The 19562-nt window shown below is 37.5% G+C and overlaps 1 protein-coding gene across 3 annotated transcripts in view; it reads left to right on the top strand.

The window, feature by feature from the left end:
* Nucleotides 1–19562, top strand: part of MOB1B (MOB kinase activator 1B) — a 54851-nt gene that overhangs the window by 20872 nt on the left and 14417 nt on the right. For all 3 annotated transcript variants that reach the window (XM_045473809.1, XM_045473807.1, XM_045473808.1), the window contains exons 2-3: nucleotides 10787–10953; nucleotides 15290–15383. In XM_045473809.1, the coding sequence (XP_045329765.1) occupies nucleotides 10787–10953; nucleotides 15290–15383 (261 nt within the window). The remainder of the gene's footprint in view (nucleotides 1–10786; nucleotides 10954–15289; nucleotides 15384–19562) is intronic.

Below are 19562 nucleotides of genomic sequence, written 5' to 3'. Positions count from 1 at the left end.
TGTCAATTATATTTCAGTAATAAAAAAAGTATAAAAACAACCTCTTGCCTCCTCTCCCCCCCCACTGGGAGGAGTAAGCTTGCTTAGAATTGCTGAGATGTCTTGACAGTTTATTTTTTATTACTTTTTTTTTTTTATGTTTATTTATTTATGTTGAGAGAGAGCATGAGTTGGAGGGGTTGAGAGAGAGAATCCCAAGCAGGCTCTGTGCTGTCAGTGCAGAGCCCGAGCCCAGTGCAGGGCTAGATCCCACAACCGTGATCATGACCTGAGCTGAAATCAAGAGTTGAATGCTCAACTGACTGGGCCACCCAGGTGCCCCAGATTGACCAGTTTCTTTCTTCTTTTTTTTTAACGTTTATTTATTTTTGAGAGAGAGCGAGTGAGCTCACAAGGAGGGGAAGGGGCAGAGAGAGAGAGGGAGGCACAGAATCCAAAGGAGGCTCCAGGCTCTGAGCTGTCAGCGCAGAGCCCAACACAGGGCTTGAACTAACAAAACTCGAAATCGTTACCTGAGCTGAAGTCAGATGCTTAACCAACTGAGCCATCCAGATGCCCCTGACTGACCAGTTTTTTTTTTTTTTAATTTTTTTTTTCAACGTTTTTTTATTTATTTTTGGGACAGAGAGGACAGAGCATGAATGGGGGAGGGGCAGAGAGAGAGAGGGAGACACAGAATTGGAAACAGGCTCCAGGCTCTGAGCCATCAGCCCAGAGCCTGATGCGGGGCTCAAACTCACGGACCGTGAGATCGTGAACTGACTGAAGTCGGACACCTAACCGACTGTGCCACCCAGGCGCCCCTAGACTGACCAGTTTTTAAACCAAGGTTTAAGTAGGGTAGAACTGCAAAGGGCCCAAGATTGAAAGTGAAATTTTGGTTATCAGGATTAGGAACTATCCCCAATCCATCTGCTGCTTCTCTTGCTGCAGTTAAAATCTTTCAGATTTGGTGTGCCAAATAAAGATGATGGATCCGTTTTTTTTCTTTAATATTGGTAACAACTGCTCTTTGCAATAAGAACAAGCTTTTCTCCCCCTTCAACATTATTATTTAATGTTAAGTAAACATTTGTTAGGAATCTGTTGTATCCCAGGTTCTGTGTTAGGTACTTGGGATTCAAGGGTGACTAAAACATGATTCGTAACTCACATTTATGTAATCAAGTGTGAGAAAGAAAAACGTAAACAAATAAGCATGAGAGGTAGTGTTTTAAGCTCTTTGTGGATTAGTATACGTGTGGCAGTAGAATTGCTATGGCCTGAATGTGTTCCCCCAAATTTATATGTTGAACTCCTAATGCCCAATATGGTGGTGTTAGGAGGTGAGGCCTTTTGGAGGTTATTAGAAGGTGATTGCGGTTAGTGCCCTTATAAAAAAAGACCCCACAGAGCTCCGTAGCCCCTTCCACCATAAGAAGATGCAGTGAGAAGTGGGCAGGCACCAGCTTAGAAGAGGGCCTTCACCAGTACCTGACAATGCTGTCACTCTGTTGTTGAACTTTCAGCCTCCGAACCTGAGAACTAAACTTTTATTGATTATAAGCCACTCAGTCTTTTGTTATAGCAGCCTGAATGGACTAAGGGATAAAGTAAGATTGGTGTTTTACTTACACATATACCTGCATGTAAATATGCATTTACATGTAGTCATTCATTCACTGGACATTTTATTATTTTATTATTTTTTATTTTTTTGAGAGGAGAGAGTGTGTGCATATGCCTGAGCTGGGGAGAGGGGCAGAGGAAGAAAGAGAGAGACTCTTAAGCAGGATCACACTCAGCACGGTCATGACCTGAGCTGAAATCAAGAGTCGTCTGCTCCATCAACTGAGCTACCCAGGCGCCCCTCATTGAACATTTTAAAGCTGTTAGTTCCTGTGTTGTGCATTTGCTGTGTAAAGCTACCTTAAAACTAAGGTGCTTTAAATGTATTCACTCATTTACTTGTCATAATGGTTCTGCATAACTGATGATACCGTCTCCAGTATACTATCTAAAAGAGAATAAACACAAAAATATACACATAAGGTGTTGCAGGAGCATTAAGCTACAGTGAGAAACAAGAGAGAATGGACATTTTTTCCTGAGAGTTTAGGAAAAATTTTCTAAAAGAAATGATGCTTAAGCTCCCTAGATACCTTTGGTTGAAATACCGGTGTTATTTGGAATTACTGCCAACTCATTTGCTAGATCGGTGTTCATTCTGAGTTCTACACATGCAAGTTTTGGAGTCTTCTTTTTAACACTGCAGCACATTGTATAGGGTTCTGAAAATGGAGTCACTGCTATTGCATAGAAATCACCCAGACATTTGACTCTGGGCACTTCCTAAAGTCTCTTGTGGTTTCACTACCCATTTACTGACTGGGGTAATGAATTTAGTGCTGGGGAAAGGAAACTGCAGCCTATATACGACTCAAAAGCTCAGAGGGTGATCGGAGATGAGCTATTAAACTTTAGTGTCTTTGCCTGTAGCTGAGATAATGCCTCAGATCACTTCACAGATGTAGAAACTAATTGGCCTTTGTGTGTGAAGTGCTTTATTATTTTCCAAGGATTAGATTATAAAATTTTATAGGGTATTAAATAGTGAATTGCCCAACCCTCTACTTGTTCTTATATGAAGTCACTAAATTATACTTTATAAAGTTGAAGAGTTGTGAACCTGCTTCACATTGAGAGGCAACCCAGTTAGTTTAATATACGAGTACAATATTCCCTAATAATGTGTTAAAGAGCAAGATGTTAAAATTTGGAAGAAAAGTTTCCATGACTACAGATGTCTGGGAAGCCCTAGGCTAAATCTTGAACAATTTTCTTTACTATATAGGACTTTTCTTAACTTACAAAATATGCATTTAATAATATACTAGTGCCTCTTTTGGCCCTGTGCTAACCAGTGAAGATACTGAAATTATTAGTTACCTTCAGTCTGATCTTTCCTCTGAGCCTAAGTCTTGTAAATACAACTGCCTACCTAACATATCCATTTGGATGTCTGATAGATATCTCAAGTTAATATGTCCTAAACCCATCTTCCAAAGCCTATCTCCATAAGTGGCCTATCTTCTATCTACTTGAGACTAAAAATCTAGGAATCCTCCTTGATTCTTCACCACTGTCCACAAATCATGAAATCCAGTAGTGAGTCTGTTGGTTCTTCCTATAAATATTGGAATCTTCTTCCTTCCATCCCCACCAGGAGAGTAGGGATTCTTGCTCAGTGTTGTGTCTCGGCTTAGAACAGTGCTTCTTAGAACATAAGTGGTGGTCAGAGTATGTTACTTGGAATGCAGAATGCAAGACTGGATAAATGGATGAAAGAAACTGATTTATTGAGGTGGTGAGGAGAATTATTTTTTAATAGTAAAGATTTTTCTTTAAAAAATGTAAAACACGGAACTATACACACCATAAAACTCATCTTTTAAGTGTACAGTTTAGTAGATTTTAGTATATTAAAAAGTTACACAATCATCAGGACTATCTAATTCCAGAACATTTTCATTAACCCCCCAGAAGAAATCTTGTGTCATTAGTAGACACTCTTCCATTTCTCCCTTTACAGCCCCTATTTTCTGTCTCTATGGACTTGCCTGTTCTAACGTTTTGTATAAATGGGATTATACAATATGTGATACAACATATTTTGTGTCTGGGTTCTTTTCACTTAGCATAGTATTATCAAGATTCACTCATTTATCAGTGCGCATGTTCTAAACTAGGTTTTTTTAGACTTTGTCCTTGTATCTCATCAACTTTTTTTAAAATCTATTTTTTTATTGAAGTATAATTGACATATAATATCCTTCTAGTTTTCGGTGTATTCTCATCAACTTTTTAATCTTACCAGAATTCCTCAATTTCTGGCCTGCTGATAGCCTTTTTTCTTGCTTTCCAGCGGTGTTAAGGAACTTGTTATTGGGGCGCCTGGGTGGCGCAGTCGGTTAAGCGTCCGACTTCAGCCAGGTCACGATCTCGCGGTCCGGGAGTTCGAGCCCCGCGTCGGGCTCTGGGCTGATGGCTCAGAGCCTGGAGCCTGTTTCCGATTCTGTGTCTCCCTCTCTCTCTGCCCCTCCCCCGTTCATGCTCTGTCTCTCTCTGTCCCAAAAATAAATAAACGTTGGAAAAAAAAAATTAAAAAAAAAAAAAGGAACTTGTTATTCTGTCATTGATGATAGTAGCAGTAGCACCACTCATAATAGTGGCTTAAAAGGAATGTTAGGCAGAAATGTAAGTAGGTATGTCTGTTCAGATTGCTAACTTCCTTGAATTGAAGGTAGTCTTTTTGATACTCAATGTTTTTAGCTTAGAGTCTTTAGCTTTATTGTTTTTAGAACATGTTGTACTTGATTTTGGCAATTTCTAACACTTTTTGCTGGTGCATATCTGCCTTTCTGAAAGCATTAGTATGTTTGGCACCCTTTTGGAGGAAATTGTTCTCTGGTGGGATTTTGTTTTTCCTTAATGGCAGTGCTAAGTATTCATATAAATTAGTAGAGGTATGAGGAGAGGAGATAGAATTAGGTAGTTTGAAGATTGTTTTAAAAATGTACCTAACTGGGGCGCCTGGGTGGCTCAGTCGGTTAAGCGTCCGACTTCGGCTCAAGTCATGATCTCGCGGTCCGTGAGTTTGAGCCCCGCGTCGGGCTCTGTGCTGACAGCTCGGAGCCTGGAGCCTGTTTCAGATTCTGTGTCTCCCTCTCTCTCTGCCCCTCCCCCGTTCATGCTCTGTCTCTCTCTGTCTCAAAAATAAATAAACGTTAAAAAAAAAAAATGTGCCTAACTGATAACTCTCTCACTATGAATTAGTCTTGTGTTTTTTCATAAGTGACTTGATTAAACTGTGGTGGTATAGGAAGAAAATTATTAGAAATAATTGGATGGAAGGTAAAGGTAAGTAAGCATCATGCAGTCTTTAGTAGTGGGTAAAAGAATGAGCTTTCAAGATTTCAATCCTAGATTTAAATTCTGGCTCCTTTATTTACCACTCTTATAATCTTAAGCAAATACTTAAGTTCTTTAAACCTCAGTTTTGTTACCCATAAAATAAAGAAAATAATAGCATATACATCATAGTTAAGAGGATTAAATGAGATATTGCATGTAAAATCCTTCTCAGCACAAAGCCTGCAGTAAATGTTAGTTAATATTAATCATCATTACTATCCTGATGTAGGAGTTCTCAGCCTGAAGTTCACTGGAACTGTCAATTAAGAAATATTTATCAAGTACATGATCTTTAGTATTGGACTTAGACCTATGGAAGGAGCTACTGATGTGAATGACAGGTTGGTACCTAGAGGTGAAGCAAAGAGAACTAATATTAGTGGAGGTCTTACCACAGGGTTCAGTAGTAAGGTGGATATTATTTTTCCCATTTTATAGATGAGGAAGCTGAAGCTTGGTAATGTCAAGTAACTTGTTTAAGATAATTGGCATATTCTTGGGTGTCAAAATATACAGACATCTATTCTTCTAACTCTTACTGGTTCCCCTGTTTTGAGTTTTCTATATATCTCTCCCCTCCCCAATTCCTATAGCCTTAAGATTCTCCTGTTCAACTTGGGAAGTATCAACTTCATTGATAGTTGGATTGGACAATAAAGGGTTAAAATAAGGGTAATGATAAATGTGAGTGTTGAGATGGTGAGAAATGGCTTATGGAAGTTAACCTAGTGTCACTATGGGGGCTAATCTATTCTTCGGGTTCTCAAAGAGCAAATAAATAATGCTGTTGAAATTTACAAAAGGTAGATCAAATTGGATTACCAATTGTAAGAGATGTGGGTTCAGGGTTTTCCTTTAGGACTCAGTTATTTGTCAAACCATCCTGTCTTGCTGTAGAAACTGATCGGCCTTCAGATGTGAATAAGAGGACTGACTAGGAGAAACAATCCTGAATCTTGGTTGTTTATTTGGAAAGAAAAGACCCCTGGGTAATGCCATGATTTATCAATGTAACATCCTTGTATATAATGTGTCCTTCACTGTCTAATCAGAAAGCTCCAAATTCTCTTAAAGTTATGATACTGTGTTAGCTATTTTCATACATTGTTAATGAGATTGTAAAAGGGTACGACTTATTTGGGGAGAAAAATAGGCTTATGTAAAATTAAAAAATGTGCGTGTCCTTCACAGCAGTTTTACTTTAGCAATTTATTTTTCATATATACATGTGCACAAGGTTACTTACTGTAGCGTTGTTTATAGTAACAAGTGACTGGAAACAACCTAAATGTTTATCATGAAGTGACTGATTAAAATATGTTAGACATTGGGGCGCCTGGGTGGCTCAGTCTGTTGAGCATCCAACTCTTGATTTCAGCTCAGGTGGTGATCTTGCGGTTCATGGGTTTGAGCCCCATGTTGGGTTCTGCACTGATAATGCAGAGCCTGCTTGGGATTCTCTCTCTCCCTCTCTCTCTCTGCCCCTCTTCTGCTCTCTCTCTCTCTCTCTCTCTCTCACAAAATAAATAAACTTATATATATATATATATATGTGTGTGTGTGTTATACATTTGTATAAGGAAGTACTATTCAGTCTTAAAAAGAATAAATTAGATCTGCTTCTGCCTTAATATACAATCATCTCCTGGATATTAAGTGAAAAACATTATTTAGTATACTATAGCATGCAACAATTGTGTAAAAAACAAAAAAAAAAACAAAAAAAAAAAAAAAACAAAACAGGTCCAAGCATTTTTATGCTTGTATAGGCATAGACTATTTGGAAGGATATATAAGATCTTAGTTCTGAGATTCTTCAGATAAGCAGATTTCTTCTGAGGAGGGTGGGTTGGGAGGGCAACATACTTTCTGTTATTGAAAATGTCTTTGAATATTTTCACCAAATATCTTAAAATGCCATGTGACATATATACATTTGGGCATACATTGTTATTATAAGAGCTTTGTACTCATTGATGAGGACTTTTGCGTATATGCTTTCCTCTTTGTGCTTTTGAACTTGAGGACTCTGTCAGTTGATCTTTTGACCTAGGAATGAGGACTAGTACTGACCCCCCCCTTCCAGGGAATGGTGGATACTAGAGGAAGTTTCAGGTAGCTGTTGAAAAAGCTGAATATGCTTTTTTTTTTAATTTATTTTTTAATAATTTTTTTTTTGGAGAGAGAGAGCACCTGAGTGAGGGAGGGGGGCGGATAGACAGAGAATCTTAAGCAGGCTCCATGCTCAGCACAGAGCCTGACACAGGGCTCAATAACACGACCCTGGGATCATGACCTGTGCCGAAGTCAAGAGTCAGATGCTTCACTGACAGAGCCACCCAGGCACACCAAAGCTGAATATGTTTTTTTTTATTTTTTAAAGGACAAAGTTAAGGGGGTGCCTGGTGGCTTAGTCGGTGAAGTGTCCGACTGTTGGTTTCAGCTCAGGTCAAGATCTCTCGGTTCACAAGGTCGAGCCCCACATTGGGCTCTGTGCCTACAGTGCGGAGCCTTCTTGGGATTCTCTCTCCTCTCTCTCTGCCCCTACCCCACTTCCATGCTCTGTCTCTCAAAATAAATAAAGTTAAAACAAATTAAAAAAAAAAAAAAAAGGACAAAGCTGAGTTCTTCTTCTTCTTTTTTTTTTTTTTTAATGTTTATTTATTTTAGAGAGAAAGAGCACAAGCAGGGGAGGGGCAGTGAGACGGAGGGAGGCAGAGTCCGAAGCAGGCTCCAGGCTCTGAGCTGTCAGCACAGAGCCCGACACAGGGCTCAAACCCACAAACTGTGAGATCGTGACCTGAGCCAAAGTAGTATGCTTAACCGACTGAGCCACCCAGGCACCCCCTGAATATGGTTTTTAAAAAGAATATATAAAAAATATAGAGTATTGAAATGGTTAGGTTATATTGCCTGAATAAAGCAGAAGGGTCAGAGAGAAAGAAAACTAGAGAACTTGAAAACATTTTTGAAGTTTAAGTGTACATGGAAATGAGGAACAGAGAAGGAAGTCAGTAGTCTACAGGGAACTAAGATCACTTTATAAACATTATCTCATCTCTTAAATTATACCTTTTTGTAAAAAGTTATTTTCCAGACTTTCAAAAAACCAAATAAATTGAAGCCCAGATGATAATTTGTGGTTTCCTAAGTAACATAAAAAGAAAGTGGCAAAATGAGGAATAGAACCTTGTTTTCTTGATTTCCATGATTAGCATTAGATCACCCGAACCTTCATATGGGACTAGCACCAAAAAATAAAACAGGATTAAAAAAAAAATTCTTTCATAAGCTTGATGTGTAAAAGCATTTTTTTCTGAAGTAGGGTTATATTCCCCGCCGGAAGAGGGTGGGAGTGGTGCTTGAATACTGCTTTGGATATTGTGCTACCCTTTGCTTTGTGACTCTCTCATTCTGGTTCGGGAACAGGAAGGACAATGAAAAAACTTAACATTTGCAGAGCACTTTACAGTTTTAACCAAACTTTATTTCACATCTATTACTTTTCTCATTTTGCAGATCTAAGATCTAGACAGTGGTGATGTTTTGTTATTTTAATTAGGCTTTCACTGCTTAAGAAAGAATAAGCTCAAGAAAGTTGGGGTATTTGCCTAAGATAACATAGCTGGCCTTCACAAAATCGAGCTCAGATTTTTTTTTTTTTTTTTTTTCTTTCTACTCAAGACTAAAGTCTTATGAGGTAGATTTACTTAGTTTTGTGGAAGACCAATTCTGGGTGGAGTATCAATCAAGAAAACATTTGGAAGCCTAAGACTTCATGGCAGAGTGGGTCAACAAGTAGATGGTTTTGGGGGGCAGGTGAGGCTCTGACCCTCCTCTGAGTGCAGGCACAACTGATGTCCTTAATAATCCTCATGTGTTCCGCCAGCGCTTTTCAGAACAGCTTGTCACGTCCTCAGTTGCTGCATTAACTGGAACAGTGGCTAATTAAAGAGAGTGTATTTAACTTTAACACCCTGCCTGAAGACATGCACCAGATTAGTCATAGGAGAGCTATTTTTGTCATTAATCACACATAAATCAGTAAAATGTCTTTGTAGAAAATGTTGGTGAGGTTTCTCACACTAAATTTTGATAAACAAAGGGTGAGAAGAGCAGGAAAATAAAGTAAGTCTCAAGTTTGGTGTAGGCATAATGATCTTTATGTTTTTATATTTTAGAGATGCTGGGAGAGGATTTGGTGTTTAATGCATTCTGTGATTAAACTGAAGAAGGGTTTCGGTCCAGGGCCTCTTGTCTTTTTTTTTTTTTTTTTTTAACTTTTTAAAAAATGTTTATTTTTGACAGAGAGAAAGAGACAGAGCATGAGCGGGGAAGGGGCAGAGAGAGAGAGGGAGACAGAATCTGAAGCAGACTCCAGGCCGTCAGCACAGTGCCCGATGCGGGGCTCAAACTCATGGACAGCGAGATCATGACCTAAGCTGAAGTCGGACACTCAACTGACTAAGCCACCCGGGCACCCCCAGGGCTTCTGTCTTAATATTTGATATTTGGATTTGCTTTGGGGCACTGGAAACCCACTGGGTGGTTTTAAGCAGAGGAGTAATGTCTGATCAGTGCTTTTAGAGTTACCTTGGCTGTTGAGTAGAGATGCCTGGCAGAGGGAGGGGGCAATAATATGAAGAACATCAGTGTACTCTAATTAAACATCTGAGCAGAGACTTCGGTTTAAACAACAATTCCATTGCCTTAGAATGATAAATACCTGTCATTTGAATTCCATATTTGGGTTGAATTTGATACTGGGTTCTTAGTTTATCTCAGGATCCTCAGTACTTTTTGAAAGCTCCTGAGGTAATTATAATATGTGACCAGCACTGAAAACTACCCTTTATCTTGGCGAAAACAGGAGAGATCATAGGGCTAAGCATGGGAGAAGGAGGTAATGAGTGAAAAGCTATGGAGAGCTTGCAAAGTGTAACTGTCTGTTCTTGGAATTCCCTTTCCATATTCATATGTTCACTGAATGTTTTTGGTGGTATGAATTTAGTAACATGAAACTTTAGAGTTCGCACTTACCCAGCCTCTCCTTGTTCTAATTCCTTCTTAACTGTTCCTTTCTATATGAAGAGAAGAAAAGGGAAGTATTGAGAAGGAATTACCAGGATATAATACAGTTTGATAAAAATTTGATAGTGTTAACAGAAGAATCCATCTCTTAAAAACTCTTAAAAACATTTCTAATACTAGTTTCATTTGATCCGTTTAAAAAATGTGTGTGTGCATGTATCCACACGAACTGAGAAATTTGAGAAGCCAACCATATTAATGTCTAGCTACTTATCTGCATATGTGGAATTCTGGGTTAAGATTGCTGATGTTTCCTATAACTGGGCAGAACATGTATCTTCTCATTCTTACTCTGGGATTTTTGTGTTTTATTGACATAAAACTATCTTTAATGAAGGAAATAAATTACTTGTAGTGAAATGAGGGACTTAGAATAGGGGTGAAAAGGAATAAAATGACCAAAAATGATTATAGAAGTACTATTTTGTTTTTATAGATTACAACCTATAATCCTGAATCTAATTTATTGTGAAACACTGGATTAGTTATAGCTAAAAATTATCTTTCTCCTTGGGAGTTGCAGTAGGAATGTAGGGAAGATTTGTAGGAGTTTGGTGTATCAAACATAGTAGTCACCACCATTATTGCACTGGGATTTAACGTAGCCAGTACAATTTAGGGCTGTTTATTTGTAGACATTAGGATCACCTCAATGTTATTTTATTCAGTAATACAGTATAGGCAACTCTATTGAAAGTTGTGCCTTAAATATTGAGGTTCTTCTTTTCTTTTCTATTCACAGTGGTAGCCGCTCCTCTAAAACATTTAAACCAAAGAAGAACATTCCAGAGGGTTCTCACCAGTATGAGCTCTTAAAGCACGCAGAAGCCACACTTGGTAGTGGTAATCTCCGGATGGCGGTCATGCTTCCTGAGGGGGAAGATCTAAATGAATGGGTTGCAGTGAACAGTAAGTAGCCTGTTTCTCAGTAAGCTCTAAGTTAGGTTAGTAGCCTCATTATAGGTTAGTGTTGGAATGCTGTCTGTTCTAGGTTCTAGTTAGCAACTTAATGTCACAGGATAGTGATACCTCAATCCACTTTAGCCTTTGTGTTATTTTATTTGTGAATATGGAATTCTATGAAATTTTTGTCTCCTGTTATAATGTAATACAAAGCACAGATTTACCATCTTCAGTGGAAAAAAATAATAACAGCAATTAATGTTTATGGAATACTAATTCTATGTCTTACCCTCTGTTATCCTTTCTACATGGATTATTTTTATTTCATCTTTATAGCATCATGATGTAGGTACTATTATTTCAGTTTAATATAGATAAGGAAGGTAAGACAGAAAGATTAGTAATTTGCCTAAGTCGTATAGTTATCAAATGATAGAACCTGGGCTCAAATATAGAGCTTTAGAGTTTTAGAGACTACATTTTTTTTTTTTAAGTTTTTCTTTTAATTCTAGTTAACACATAGTGTTACATTAGTTTCAGGTATACCATATGGTAATGCAACACTTCCATCCATCACCTGGTGCTCATCACAAGTAGAGACTACACTTTAATTACTATGCTAAATTGCCTCTCTCAGTAGTACACTCAGTTACTTATCTATGCCTTTTTTTTTTTAAAGGAAATTCAATAATGATCTTATGAAATTAGTAAAATATGTTTATCAGATACTCTTTTTTTGGAGTAGACCTTTTAAAAAATTTTAAAACCAGTGTAGTTAACCTACAGTGTTATATTAGTTTCAGGTGTAAACAATAGTGTGTTTTCACCAATTCTATACATTACTCAATGTTCATCAGTATAAGTGTACTACTCTTTAACCCCCTTCACCTCTTTCACCATCTGCTCCCTGCCCCACCTCCCCTCTGGCAACCGCTAGTTTGTTCTCTACAGTTAAGAGTCTGTTTTTGGTTCGTCTCTTTTCTTTTTTCTTTCCCTTTCCCTTGCCTTTTCCCTTTGTCTTCCCTTTTTTGTTTAGTTTCTTAAATTCCACATAGGAGGGCACCAGGCTGGCTCAGTCAGTGGAGTGTGTGACTCCTTTTTTTGGGGTTGTGAGTTCAAGCCCCATGTTGCATATAGAGATTACTAAAAGAAAAAATAAATTAAAAATTCTACATATGAATGAAACCATGTGGTATTTGTCTTTCTTTGGCTTATTTAGCTTAGCATTATATTCTCTGCATCCATTCATGTTGTTGCAGATGGCAAGATTTCATTCTTCTTTATGGCCGAGTAACATTCCATTCTCTCTCTCTCTCCATATATATATATATATATATATATATATATATATACACATATATATATATACACATATATATATATATATGTATATACGTGTGTGTGTGTGTGTGTGAGTATATATATATATACTCACACACACACACACACACAAAAACACCATATCTTCTTTATCCACTCATCTATGGACGGACACTTGGGTTGCTTCCATATTTTGGCTATTGTAAATAATGTTGCAATAAACATAGAGGTGCATATATCTTTTTGAATTAGTGTTTTTGTATTCTTTGTGTAAATACCTAGTAGTGGAATTACTGCATCATGTGGTAATTTTGTTTTGAATTTTTTGAGGAACCTCCGTACTATCTTCCACAGTGGCTAAACCAGTTTGCATTCCCACTAATAGTGTATGAGGGTTCCTTTTTCTCCATGTCCTCACCAACCTGTTGTTTCTTGTGTTGTTGATTTTAGCCATTCTGGCAGATGTGAGATGATATCTCATTGTAGTTTTCATTTGCATTTCCCTGATGGTAAGTGATGATGAACATTGTTTCATGTGTTTGTTGGCCATCTGTATGTCTTCTTTGGAGAAATGTCTGTTCATGTCTTCTGCCCATTTTTTAATTGGATTATTTGTTTTTTGTGTGTTGAGTTTGTAGTTCTTTATGTATTTTGGATACTAATCCCATATTGGATATGTAATTTGCAAATATTTCCCCCATTCTGTAGGTTGCCTTTTAGTTTTGTTGGCTATTTCCTTTCCTGTGTAGAAGCTGTTTTTTTTAATGTAGTCTCTGCAGTTTATTTTTGCTTTTATCTCCCTTGCCCCAGGAGACATATTTAGAAAAATGTTGCTATGGCCAGTGACATTACTGCTTGTGTTCTCTTCTAGGATTTTTATGGTTTCAGGTCTCACATTTAGGTTTTTAATCCATTTTGAGTTTCTTTTGTGAATGATGAAAGAAAGTGGTCCAGTTCTATTTTCCCAGCACCATTTGTTGAAGAGGTTGTCCTTTCCCCATTGTATATTCTTGCCTCCTCTGTCATAGATTAATTGACCATATAAGTGTGGGTTTATTTCTGGGCTCTCTATTCTGTTGATCACATTGATGTATGTGTCTCTCTTGTGCCAGTACCATACTGTTTTGATCACTACAGCTTTGTAATATAATTTGAAGTTGGGAATTGTGATGCCTTCATCTTTGCTTTTCTTTTTCAAGGTTGCTTTGGCTATCTGGGGTCTTTTGTACTTCCATACAAATTTTAGGATTATTTGTTCTAGTTTTGTGAAAAGTACTAAATAGAGATGGCATTAAATCTGTAGTTTGCTTTGGGTAGTATAGACATTTTAACAGTATTTGTTCTTCTAATACATGAGCATGAAATGTCTTTCTGTTTCTTTGTGTCATCTTCAATTTCTTTCATAAATGTTTTATAGTTTTCAGAGTACACGTCTTTCACTTCTTTGGTTAGCTTTATTCCTCAATGTCTTACTATTTTTGGTGCAATTATAAATGGGATTTTATTTAAAAGTATTTTATTAATTTTTATTTTTAATTTATTTTACTTTATTATTATTATTAACTTTATTATTATTATTTTTTTTTTTTTTTTGAGAGAGAGAGAGAGACTGCAAGTGAGGGAGAGGCAGAGGGTGAAGGAGGGACAGAATGCTAAGCAGGCTCCATGCTTAGCAGTGGGGGGAGGGGGTGGGGAGCGCCCACCACGGGGCTTGATCTACAACTGTGAGATCATGACTTGAGCCAAAATCAAGAGTGAGATGCTTAGCTGACTAAGCCACCCAGGTGCTCCTACATGGGATTGCTTTCTTAATATCACTTGGAGGAAAACATATTCATTCATAGTCAATATGAATGAATGTTGAAAAATCGAAATATTAGGATTATTACTGCACCAATATTATTATTACCAATAGGTAAATTTAATAAGATTGTTACTAGAGTCAATATAAAAATTATAAATAGCATCAAAAATATTGCAAACCCAGGAATAAGTCCAATGAAACATAGAAAACTGTTCCTTTATGATAAGTGCTTTTTGTGCTCTTCTTAAGAAATATCTTTGTGAGGGCACCTGGGTGGCTCAGTTGGTTAAGCGTCCGACTTTGGCTCAGGTCATGATCTCCAGGTTCGTGAGTTCAAGCTCTGTGTGGGGCTCTGTGCTGACAGCTCAGAAGACTGCCTGTTTCGGATTCTGTTCTCCCTCTCTCCCTGCCCCTCCCCTCCAAAAATAAATAAACATTAAAAAAAAAAAGAAATATTTGTGTAAGTGAATGGGGGGGAATGGGTGAAATAGGTGAAGCAGATTAAGAGTACACTTATGTGATTAGCACTGACTAATGTGTAGAATTGTTGAATCATTATATTGTACACCTAAAACTAACATGCTTCTGTGCTTGCTGTTTCTTGTCTGTTTCTGGTCTCCATTCTGGTCTCCATTCTGTTCCCCATTCTGTTCCATTGGTCTACTAAGACTGCACTATTTTATCCATTGTGCTTTACAAATTTTGATGTTCATCTTGTTCTTCCTTAAGAATGTGTTGGATATTCATAGCTCTTTGCATTTTCAAATACATTTTAACTTTTTTGATGGCTATGGACCGGCATCCCACTATCATTTAAATTTGCAGTTCCATGATCGCCACTCTCTTTTCATGTGCTTTTTGACCATCTGGAAGCTTCTTTTGTTAACGGTTGGGGTTCAAAATTGTCTCACATTTTTCTACTGGGTTGTTGTTTTCTTTTTGATTCATAGGAGTTCTTTATATATTCTGAATACAAGATTTTTGCTGGTTATATGTGTTGCAAAGAATTTCTCCCACTCTCTGCCTTTGCTATTTTATCTGCTTAAGGGAGCCACTTAACAAACAGAAACCCCTAATTTCAGTGTAACCAAGTATTGTGATTTCTTTGTATGCTTTTCACCTGTTCTTTGTGGAGAAAAGAACACTGATAAATCTAGGATTCTGCTTGAGTAAAATTAAAATTTAATTTTTTACTTATAACTGGTATTTGCTTTGCAGCTGTGGATTTCTTCAATCAGATTAATATGCTTTATGGAACAATCACAGATTTCTGTACAGAGGAAAGTTGTCCGGTGATGTCAGCTGGCCCAAAGTAAGACATGGTTCATAATCACTTCTCATTATTACTTAAAAGTTCTTAGATAGAAAGCTTCTGAACATATAATTTCTTTGTGTAGCATCTCCTTCACCAATGTAGCATGATTCGCCAATGACTGATACATTAAGTCCAGATTTCTTAGCCTGAGTTTTCTGGCTCTCCCTGTATAATCCTCCTTCCAACCTTTTCTCTGTTTGCTTATGAATCTTCTCTGGTCTATCCAAACTAGATTACTGGCAATGCCTTGCTGTTCCTTCCATTGCATACACTCTGAAAACTTGCTTACTCCATTATTCTCTTGGATATTTTTCTTCTCTTCCCATCTCCCTCTAATCATCTGGCAATATTTTTAAAAAATCCTACCCATCTGCAAGGCTCACATCAATTGCTTCCAAACCTTTTGATTTTTTCAGACTAGATCTGATCTATTTAACCTTTTTGTCTTTGTGATTATATTTCTTTCTTGCACTGTTTATACATGTCTTATTTAACTTATTGGATTCCTTCTTTGTTTAAATCCTTTTTGGTGCAAGAACAGTGCTTGCCACCTGGTTAGCACTTGATAAATGTTTGCTTGGATCGATAGATTCTTGAAACTGGCCTTTATTACTACTATGGCTGATGATAACAATGGCTGCTACCATTTATTTAGTGCTACCTAAAATGTCAAGCCTTTCATGCATTTTATCTTTTATTTCATACAACCCTATGAGGTAAGAAAAGAAATGGAGTCTGAGAAAGGTTAAGTAAGATGTTCAAGGTCCTATTATCTAGAAGCAGGCAGAACCAGATTTAAAATACAGGTCTCTTTGAGTCTAGTGCCTGTACTTTTTTTTTTTTTTTAATTTTTTTTTTTTTAACATTTTATTTATTTTTGGGAGATAGAGAGAGGGACAGAGCATGAGCAGGGGAGGTGCAGAATCCAAAGCAGGATCCAGGCTTGTCAGCACAGAACCTGACGTGGGGCTTGAACTCATGAACTGTGAGATCATGACCGAAGCCAAAGTCAGACGCTTAATGGGCTGAGCCACCCAGCCACCCCTAGTGCCTGTACTCTCAATTGCTACATTGTGTCATTTTATAACTTTAAGAAAGATTAATTGGTACTTATGAGACATAAAGAGAGAAGTTTTATTTTTAATGCTGACTTTTTGTTAAGTATATGCTTCACACCAAAAACAAAACAACATTGCCCAAACTTACTAGTGCTTAGGGGTATTATCATTTTAAGTAGCGACCTTAGATTGCTCATCACTTATTTTAGAATATTTTTGGTAACTTTTATTTTATGTATTTATTTTTATAAATTTTTCTCATGTTTGTTTATTTTTGAGAGGGAGAGAGAGAGACCGAGACAGAGCACAAGCAGGGGAGGAGCAGACAGAGAGGGAGAGCATCTGAAGCAGACTTTGTGCTAGCAGCGCTGAGCCTTATGCAGGGCTCAATCCCACCAACCCTGAGATCATGACCTGAGCCCAAATCAAGAGTCTGACACTTAACTGACTGAGCCACCCAGGCACCCCTAATTTTGGTAACTTTTAAACTACAGTGTCAGTCAGATTACTTACTACCCAAGAGATTCAGTTTTAGTACTTCATAGTCATACTTTTATTTTTTGACCAAATTCACATACTGAGCAGAGTATTACTTGGAGTTGTCTACCCTTATTCTTCAAATTAATTTCAAATGAGCTTAGCTATTTCCCGGAATCTTTTAAAGAAAAACTGACAGTTTGCCATCATCAAATATGTTCAAAAGAATATGATTTAAATATCTCTTAAGGTAAATTTTTTTGAAAAGAACTTATTTTCAGACTATTTCAAACCTTGAAACTTCAATAATTTTAAGTGTACAGAAAAGGTGCCAGAACACAAGGAACTCCCATATCTTTTTTTTTTTTTAATTATTAATGTTTATTTTTGAGAGAGAGAGAGAGAGACAGTGCGCAAGCAGGGGAGGGTCAGAGAGACACAGAGACAGAATCTGAAGCAGGCTCCAGGCTCTGAGCTGTCAGTAGAGCCCGACGTGGGGATTGAACTCATGAACCGTGAGATCATGACCTGAGCCAAAGTTGGATGCTTAACCGACTGAGCCACCCAGAGGCCCCTCCGTATCTTTTCCACACAGATTCCCTAATTATTAACATTTTACTGCATTTGTTTCATCACCTACTCTGTATATGTACTCATTAACAATTTTTTCTGAACCTTTTGAGCAAGTTATAGACATTAATGCATCTTCACCCCTTCATACTCAACTGTGTATTTGCCAAAAACAAAGTTAGTCTTCTGTATAACCAGCATACAAACCCTCCACATCACTTCCTCCAGTCCGTAGACACTATTCACATTTCATTACTGCTCAGTTTTCCCTTTCTGGTCTAAGATTCTACCTAGGAATATGTATGGCATTTATTTGACTTATCTTTTCAGGTACCTTCAATTTGGAACAGTTCCTCAGTCTTTTCCAGTATTTCTTTTCTTTATACAGAAAAGACTTAACATAGCAGGCCTGACTGTTACCCCTCAAAAGGCCTGTTTACACAATTGATCCTTGGATAGCATCTGAGAACCTGGGATTTTGAAAGGGTTCCCACCTCCCTATTTGCTAAAACAGGCTCACTGTGCCTAAACTGTTTGTACAAACAGTATGGCTTATGCTTTCCTGCTGGGAGTTTAGAATTTTAATATGTGCCATGCAGAGGGTGCATCTTGACCATTTCTCAATAAAAAATCTGGACAGTGAGTCACTAATAAGCTTACCTGCTAGATCGTATTTAACATGTGTTATCATAGCTCAGTCTTGGGGGAATTAAGTGTGGCCCTTGTGAGTCCACTGGGAAAAGACTCTTGGAAACTTGTGCCTGGTTTCTTCTGGACTTTGCCCTGTTTGCTTTTTCTTTTTGTTGATTTTGGTTTGTGTTCTTTCACTGTAATAGATCATAGCTGTGAGTACAACTGTGTGCTGAGTTCTGTAAGTCCTCTTAGCAAATTGTCAAACATGGGGGTGGTCTTGGGGACCCCTGATACAGTCTGTCTGATGTTTCCTTGTGACCACATTTAGGCTTTGCTATCTTGGCAGGACATCATAGAAATGATAAATTTCTTCTCAGTGGATCATATCAGAGGGCACCCACAATATCAACTGTCCCATCACTGGTGATATTAACCCTGATTACTTTATCATCTGAGTGTTTGCAAGGTTTCTTTACCTCAAATTTGTCATTTCCCCCTCTGAAATTGATCAGTATTTTATTGTGAGGTTTTCTGATATTATACCAATATCCTTGTTCCCGTGAACTAGGGAGAATTACTACCACTTAGAATACTGGTCTGATCACTTTTCCTGCAGAAACCTTATCTAAGTAAGCTGGTTAGGAGGAATGTATCTAATTTTTCAAAAGTAACAGGCACAGGATCTCTGTAAAGATACTGGAAAAACAAAAAATGATCTTCCTTGTCTCCTTTCCATTCATCCATCCTTCTTCCCTCCCCTCCTTCTACCTTTCTTTCCACCTGCCATCCCTCCCTCCCTTCCCTTTTTTTTTTTTTTTTTGAGAGTCTTATGCCCATTTTTAGTGCTGAGAAGATGCATTTGTCGTCATGCTTTGCCATCTTTACTAGAAGATGTTTGGGATTGTACCAAGGAGAGGCATTTGTTAGTAGCTTAGTACTGGCCCCTTGTAAAGTGGTATTGAGTGATGGCTCAGAGGATTTTGTCAGTTATTATTATTAACCAAGAAATGATGAGTATTTTGTAGTTTGCAGTTGATAAGTTTATACCATGATGATGGAAATAAATTTCAAAGAGAATGGTCTGTCAGAGGTGGAATAAAAAAATCAATGTGGGCAAAATAGAATTACAGGATGAAGTCATTCTTAAGTATAGACATGACAAAAGAATAAGAATGGATCGAGGAATCATAAACTGTAGAAGTGTAAGCAATATATAGTTTTATTTTTCAAAAAGCTTTAGGATATTGAAAATAAGTGTGTTTAAAAACTTTAGAATATTGAAAATGATTTTTAGGTCAACTGTGTCCATTTTTTATTTTTGCATTTATTTTTTTTTAATTTTTTTTTTTTCAACGTTTATTTATTTTTGGGACAGAGAGAGACAGAGCATGAACGGGGGAGGGGCAGAGAGAGAGGGAGACACAGAATCGGAAACAGG

This window comes from Leopardus geoffroyi, chromosome B1, assembly GCF_018350155.1.
Source record: "Leopardus geoffroyi isolate Oge1 chromosome B1, O.geoffroyi_Oge1_pat1.0, whole genome shotgun sequence".
Lineage (NCBI taxonomy): Eukaryota > Metazoa > Chordata > Mammalia > Carnivora > Felidae > Leopardus > Leopardus geoffroyi.
The sequence above is the reverse complement of the archived record's forward strand: the minus strand, read 5'-3'. Positions and strand labels throughout refer to the sequence as shown.